The 8,120-nt window shown below is 42.8% G+C and overlaps 1 protein-coding gene across 1 annotated transcript in view; it reads left to right on the top strand.

Annotated features, from left to right (window-relative positions):
- HTR1E (5-hydroxytryptamine receptor 1E) overlaps positions 1–6,367 on the top strand; it is a 72,125-nt gene extending 65,758 nt beyond the window's left edge. The window contains exon 2 of the mRNA XM_003258308.3: positions 4,685–6,367. Coding sequence (XP_003258356.1) covers positions 4,870–5,967 — 1,098 coding nt within the window. The 5' untranslated portion in view covers positions 4,685–4,869 and the 3' untranslated portion in view covers positions 5,968–6,367. The remainder of the gene's footprint in view (positions 1–4,684) is intronic.
- Positions 6,368–8,120: the final 1,753 nt, after the last annotated feature.

Here is an 8,120-nt window from a genome sequence, read left to right on the forward strand (position 1 = left end):
AGATATTTCAGAAAGCAGAAGTATCAGACAATAATCCCTACTTATGTTCTCAAAAGCCAAGCCCATAGGAGATCTATTAATAAAAGATTTATAAATAAGTAAAAAAGGAAAAGAGAGCTTTTAATAGGTGGCTGAAAGGATTAGAAAAAAAAGTGAAGGAAGAAAGGAATTTATCCAATGGTCTACATACCTATCCCCCCAACATGGAGGAACAGAAAAGATCCTGGGGGTCTAAGACTTAGGCCAGAAGTTCTGGAAGTGCCTTGGAGAGTCTGTAATATTTTAAAGAGGGATACATGCATGGTGTCGCTAGGGACTTAGGGCCTAGGCATGGGGTTCCCAACCTTAGGACATTTCCTAAGCATATTATGGGAGTCTGGATCTGAAAGAACTGTAGGAGTGAGGCACAGTAAATATCTTACCAGGGACTTTCTCTGTGCATGCAACACCTGAAACCCCTCTCCCCAACCAAACCTCAATGCCTTGGCCCTGAATAATCCTCCAGAGACTTGGGGGTGTGGTTGGGGTTAGAGAAAGTCTCAAGCATGAGAAGTGAGAAGCTTAGAGGCAGCAATTAGGTTGACACATGTTCTCACTTATAACTGGGAGCTAAATATTGAATAACACATGAACACAAAGAAGGGAGCAATAGATATCAGAGCCTACATGAGGGTAGAGGGTGAGTGGAGGGTGATATTTGAAAAACTACCTTTTGTGTACTATGCTTATTACCTAGGTGGTGAAATAAGCTGTACACCAAACCCTGCGACACAGTTTACCCATGAAACAAATCTGCACTTGTACCCTCAAAACCTAATATAAAAGTTGGAAAGAAAAAAAAGAAAGAACAAAATTAAGGTGATTTATTTTTAATAGGCTTTTATTACACATCAGAGTTTCTGGGATGAAATTTGTCTCCATTACCCAATGCAAAAAACACTGGGAAAATTCATGTAACAAATGACCGCAAACACTTACATAGCACTTACTATGTATTAGGCGTTGTTCTCAGCTTCTACGTGTATTAACACATTTGATCTTCACATTACTTACTGAAGGGGTGGGTTGCCCCTCCACACCTGTGGGTGTTTCTCGTTAGGTGGAACGAGAGACTTGGAAAAGAAAGAGACACGGAGACAAAGTACAGAGAAAGAAATAAGGGGGCCCAGGGAACCAGCGTTCAGCATACAGAGGATCCCACTGGCCTCTGAGTTCCCTTAGTATTTATTCATCATTCTTGGGTGTTTCTCGGAGAGGGGGATGTGGCAGGGTCACAGGATAACAGTGGGGAGAAGGTCAGCAGATAAACACGTGAACAAAGCTCTCTGCATCATGAACAAGGTAAAGAATTAAGTGCTGTGCTTTAGATATGCATACACATAAACATCTCAATGCCTTACAGAGCAGTATTGCTGCCCGCATGTCCCACCTCCAGCCCTAAGGCGGTTTTCCCCTATCTCAGTAGATGGAACATACAATTGCGTTTTATACAGAGACATTCCATTGCCCAAGGACGAGCAGGAGACAGATGCCTTCCTCTTGTCTCAACTGCAAAGAGGCGTTCCTTCCTCTTATACTAATCCTCCTCAGCACAGACCCTTTACGGGTGTCGGGCTGGGGGATGGTCAGGTCTTTCCCTTCCCACGAGGCCATATTTCAGACTATCACATGGGGAGAAACCTTGGACAATACCTGGCTTTCCTAGGCAGAGGTCCCTGCGGCCTTCCGCAGTGTTTGTGTCCCTGGGTACTTGAGATTAGGGAGTGGTGATGACCCTTAACGAGTATGCTGCCTTCAAGCATTTGTTTAACAAAGCACATCTTGCACAGCCCTTAATCCATTTAACCCTGAGTTGACACAGCACATGTTTCAGAGAGCACAGGGTTAGGGGTAAGGTTACAGATTAACAGCATCTCAAGGCAGAAGAATTTCTCTTAGTACAGAACAAAATGGAGTCTCCTATGTCTACTTCTTTCTACACAGACACAGTAACCATCTGATCTCTCTTTCTTTTCCCCACAACTTACCTTAGAGAAAGATGTCATTATTCCTGATTTAAAGAGGAGGAAACTGAAGCAGGCTAAGGTTAAAGAACATGCTTAGGATTACACCGCAGCTGACAAGTGGCAGAGTCAGCATTCAGAGTCCATGTGGGTAGTCGCCACTCCAAGCTTCCTCTCCAAAACCGCTGACTCAGGCACACTTTTTAGGTTAAAGTAAATCAGGACTTATGAAGTGAAATGTCAGTTTTCTAATGGAGGAACCAGATCCAAAATATAAAACCCTCTTTAAGATAATTTTTAAGATGAGCAGGTGCCAGCTGACTCCTCCTTCTTGATAATGCTTAGGTGCTTTGGAAACTCTTCCTGGATGAGAAAGAGATTCTTGTCCCTCTTCATCTGCTGCAAAGGACAAAGCCCCCAAAGAATAATATGCCAAAGTCGGCCTCAACATCTATCATCCCTATAACCTCATCTCCCTGGTGCTCTGACCTTCACTGGGATGGTATAAAGCAGAGGCTCTAGGGTATCCCTGGAAATGAGGAGCAGCGTACACTAACCAGTTTGGTTTAGAGTAATTCTCTCCTATTCGCAATTTTTATGAAAAACCATTTAAATATGGCCCTGGACTTCATGATATTTTTTATGTCACAATAAAGTGGAAATTTAAAGTTACAAATCCCCAAAAAGGTCCTCCATCAACTCCTCATAGAATGTATCCATTTTTAGCTCTGATTATTACAGTTAACTTTCCAAAGTGCTGGGATTACAGGTGTGAGCCGCCACTTCAGCCTATTTACTGTGAAAGTTTAAAATCTGATTTGAAAGCTGCTTATTATAAGCAATATAATTTTTTCTTTAATGGTCCCAGAATGTTTAATGTTACATAATATAAATATATATTTTCAAATGTAAAAAAAGCCTTTTTATATATAAACATGTATAAAAGAATAAATATAAATAAGAAATTAATTGGGGTGGCAAAGTACATTTAAAATTTTGTAGGCCGGGCGTGGGGGCTCATGCCTATAATCCCAGCACTTTGGGAGGCCGAGGCGGGTGGATCACGAGGTCAAGAGATCGAGACCATCCTGGCCGACGTGGTGAAACTCTGTCTCTACTAAAAATACAAAAATTAGCTGGGCGTGGTGGCGTGTGCCTGTAGTCTCAGCTACTCGGGAGGCTGAGGCAGGACAATTGCTTGAACCCAGGAGGCGGAGGTTGCTGTGAGCCGAGATCACACCACTGCACTCCAGCCTGGGCGACTGAGCAAGACTCCTTCTCAAAAATAAAATAAAATAAAATAAAATTTTGTGATGTTTTTGTCAAAAACGATTTGAACAAATTTACAAGAAAAAAACAAACAACCCCATCAAAAAGTGGCCAAAGGATACGAACAGCCACTTCTCAAAAGAAAACATTTATGCAGCCAACAAACATATGAAAAAAAGCTCATCATCACTGCCATTAGAGAAATGCAAATCAAAACCACAATGAGATACCATTTCACACTAGTTAGAATGGCAATCATTAAAAAGTCATCATTCTGAGCAAACTATCGCCAAGGACAGAAAACCAAACACCATGTTCTCACTCATAGGTGGGAACTGAACAATGAGAACACTTGGACACAGGGCGGGGAACATCACACACCGAGGCCTGTCGTGGGGTCAGGGGATGGCGGAGGGATAGCATTAGGAGAAATACCTAATGTAAATGACGAGTTAATGGGTGCAGCAAACCAACACGGCACATGTATACATACGTAACAAACCTGCACGTTGTGCACATGTACCCTAGAACTTAAATTATAATAATAATAAAAAAAAAAAGGAAGCAACAGATGCTGGAGAGGATGTGGAGAAATAGGAATGCTTTTACACTGTTGGTGGGAGTGTAAATTAGATCAACCATTGTGGAAGACAGTATGGTGATTCCTCAAGGATCTAGAACCAGAAATAACATTTGACTCAGCAATCCTATTACTGGGTATATACCCAAAGGATTTTAAATTATTCTACTATAAAGACACATGAACACGTATGTTTATTACAGCACTATTCATAATAGCAAAGACTTGGAACCAACCCAAATGCCCATCAATGATAGACTGGATAAAGAAAATGTGGCACATATACATCATGGAATACTATGCAGCCATAAAAAAGGATGAGTTCATGTCCTTTGCAGGGACATGGATGAAGCTGGAAACCATCATTCTCAACAAACTAACACAGGAACAGAAAACCAAACACCACATGTTCTCACTCACAAGTGGGAGTTGAACAATGAGAACACATGGACACAGAGCGGGGAACATGACACACCAGGGCCTGTTGGGGGGTGGAGGGCTAGGGGAGGGATGGCATTAGGAGAAATACCTAATGTAGATGATTGGTTGTTGGGTGCAGCAAACCACCATGGCACGTGTATACCTATGTAACAAACCTGCACGTTCTGCACATGTATCCCAGAACTTAAAGTAAAATTAAAAAAAAAACAGTTTGAAAACTTCCCTGAAGTAAAAAAGTATCCTTTGAGGAACAATGTAAAGATGAGCTCAAGTTCCACAGGAAAGAGAAAATTAAAATTTATAAAGAATTTATAAATATCAAACTATTTTCATGTTTTCCAGGAAAAGTGTGGCTTTCTCATTCATTAACCAATAGCATAATATTTTCCAGGAGCCTTCACTCAGAAGAAATGCTGTGGCCCTTCCCTTTACCAACAGAAAATGGAACACAAGAGACCACATAGCTGAACAAATTATAGCCTCCTTACAAGTGAGAAACCTTCGAGGCTACGTAGTTTTCAGCCAAAGGAAAATAACCAACAGCTTCTCCACAGTGTAGACTGAAACAAGGGAAACATGAACATCACAAACTGTACCACAGAAGCCAGCATGGCTGTAAGACCCAAGACCATCACTGAGAAGATGCTCATTTGCATGACTCTGGTGGTCATCACCACCCTCACCACGTTGCTGAACTTGGCCGTGATCATGGCTATTGGCACCACCAAGAAGCTCCACCAGCCTGCCAACTACCTAATCTGTTCTCTGGCCGTGACAGACCTCCTGGTGGCAGTGCTCGTCATGCCCCTGAGCATCATGTACATTGTCATGGATCACTGGAAGCTTGGGTACTTCCTCTGTGAGGTGTGGCTGAGTGTGGACATGACCTGCTGCACCTGCTCCATCCTCCACCTCTGTGTCATTGCCCTGGACAGGTACTGGGCCATCACCAATGCTATTGAATACGCCAGGAAGAGGACGGCCAAGAGGGCCGCGCTGATGATCCTCACCGTCTGGACCATCTCCATTTTCATCTCCATGCCCCCTCTGTTCTGGAGGAGCCACCGCCGCCTAAGCCCTCCCCCTAGTCAGTGCACCATCCAGCACGACCATGTTATCTACACCATTTACTCCACGCTAGGTGCGTTTTATATCCCCTTGACTTTGATACTGATTCTCTATTACCGGATTTACCACGCGGCCAAGAGCCTTTACCAAAAAAGGGGATCAAGTCGGCACTTAAGCAACAGAAGCACAGATAGCCAGAATTCTTTTGCAAGTTGTAAACTTACACAGACTTTCTGTGTGTCTGACTTCTCCACCTCAGACCCTACCACAGAGTTTGAAAAGTTCCATGCCTCCATCAGGATCCCCCCCTTCCACAATGATCTAGATCACCCAGGAGAACGTCAGCAGATCTCCAGCACCAGGGAACGGAAGGCAGCACGCATCCTGGGGCTGATTCTGGGTGCATTCATTCTGTCCTGGCTGCCATTTTTCATCAAAGAGTTGATTGTGGGTCTGAGCATCTACACCGTGTCCTCGGAAGTGGCCGACTTTCTGACGTGGCTCGGTTATGTTAATTCTCTGATCAACCCTCTGCTCTATACGAGTTTTAATGAAGACTTTAAGCTGGCTTTTAAAAAGCTCATTAGATGCCGAGAGCATACTTAGACTGTAAAAAGCTAAAAGGCACGACTTTTTCCAGAGCCTCATGAGTGGATGGGGGTAAGGGGTGCAACTTATTAATTCTTAAACATACTTGGTTCAGGAGAGTTTGTAAGTATGTGTGGTCTTGTTTTCTTGTTTGTTTGTTTTGTTCTGTTTTGTTTGAGGATTGTTATTTGACGTGCTGTTTTCTACCTCTGGTCTTATCTGTGATACATAATTTCAAATAAACATTATCACACAAAAACAGAAATTTTGTAGAAGTAATAATAAGGTGAAATAGTAAATACTTTTTATGGGTTTTTTGTTTGTTTATTTTTAGCCATTTCAGTTACCCTGCAATTAAAGAATGTCAAAAATATCTTTATTTGCAGAATTTCTTATTACTTATAAATTAAATACCTGATAGGCCCTCCATGGCATTAAATCTGAGATTATGGCTCTATCTGCGTACATATTCCAGTGGGAATTGCATGACTACGTAAAGAATTAAAAGAAAGTGATGTGCTGTCATCTACTGCTTGCAGACCTGAGCTAAAGTCGTTTGCTGTAGCACTGTGACTACATAGCCTATTCATTTCAGGTAAAAATAGTACAGCTGGCTTGTCCTTTTTAGTTCATGATTAAATAAACTTCCTCGTTTTCTAAAATGGAAATACCTGGAATAAATGCACTGGCACTTTTCTATGTCTTTTACTATGAATATAAAACATAAAGCAAATAAGTCATCTAAATCTACTTTGGTCAGTGTGTTGCAATATTACCCGATAGACACATTGGGCCTCCTCCAATTCTAAAATCTATCCCAGCTAAGCCTCCCATATACACTTTCACTGTAGCAGGACAAAGGTGGGAGTACATGTCAAATTTGGGAAACTTTTTAAGAAGCTTAATGAGGTGCAGTGATCAAATGACAGAATATATTATCTGAAGAACTTCATTGGAGAATATTACTCATTAAATTACCAGTTGCAGCCGGGCATGGTGGCTCATGCCTGTAATCCCAGTACTTCAGGAGGCCAAGGCAGGTGCATCACCTGAGGTCAGGAGTTCGAGACCAACCTGGCCAACATGGTGAAGCCCATCTCTGCTAAAAATGCAAAAATTAGCCAGGCATGGTGGCACGTGCCTGTAATCCCAGCTACTCAGGAGGCTGAGGCAGGAGAATGACTTGAACCTGGGAGGCAGAGGTTGCAGTGAGAAGAGATCATGCCACGGCACTCCAGCCTGGGCAACAGAGTGAGACCCTGTCTCAAAAAAAAAAAAAAATTACCAGTTGTGCTCTTGGGGGAAAAAAGTAAAAGTTAAAAATCTATGTTTACACCAAAGGCCACTCATCAGGATATGAGAATGAAATTGCGTCTCCTAGAATCCCTGTGGCTTCCATGCCAGACTGTACCCTGGGGCCAGGAGGCTGCAGGTGGGACCTGAGGCCCTGGGTGTGGCCTGAGAAGGAGTGATTGCTCCAGTCACATGGAGGAGTACACCATTACAAAATCAAGAGTGATGGCAGGAGGACTGAAAGTTTGTACATTCTTGCATACTCCTAAGTAGGTGACCGTTCTCAATCTCTGCTCCTAGTCTGTCATCTACAGCCTCTCCCCAACTCTTCACTCTTCTTTGTAGGGAGAAGACATTGATTTGCCTCCTTTCCACCTCCGTGTTTTTAGTTCTTCAATCCATCCCCTCTCAACCTTTCTAGAATCTTGCTTCTTACACCCAACCTCCCTCTGCAACTTCCTTTCTCCCTCCCCATCCCAACACTTTTCCTCCTCACTCCTCTTTAATCTCACCTATTACTTTGCTCAAGTCCCCTGGACACAAAAATCAACTTCCTCTGGCCCTATTTCCCCATCAAGCTCCTACTTCATCTCTCCCTTAACTCTCTCACCTGGGTTTCTCCAATCATTAATCCACTCATTCTGCCTCCACTTCTCACCTTCCACTGACTTTTCTATCCTTTTCCATCTGAGTATGCCCTAGTTCTACCCAAACTTATCTCCCAAAGGTCATTGGAGACTTGCCCGTAGCCCTTCTCTGCCTCTCTACCTGTCATTTTCTCATCAGTTATGACAGCTAACCATCCCTTTCACGTTTAAGCCCATACCTTCCAGGATATTTTGCTCTCCTGGTTCTCCAACTACCTCCTCATCTATTCT

The sequence above is a fragment of the Nomascus leucogenys genome, chromosome 3 (genome assembly GCF_006542625.1).
Source record: "Nomascus leucogenys isolate Asia chromosome 3, Asia_NLE_v1, whole genome shotgun sequence".
Taxonomy (NCBI): Eukaryota; Metazoa; Chordata; class Mammalia; order Primates; family Hylobatidae; genus Nomascus; species Nomascus leucogenys.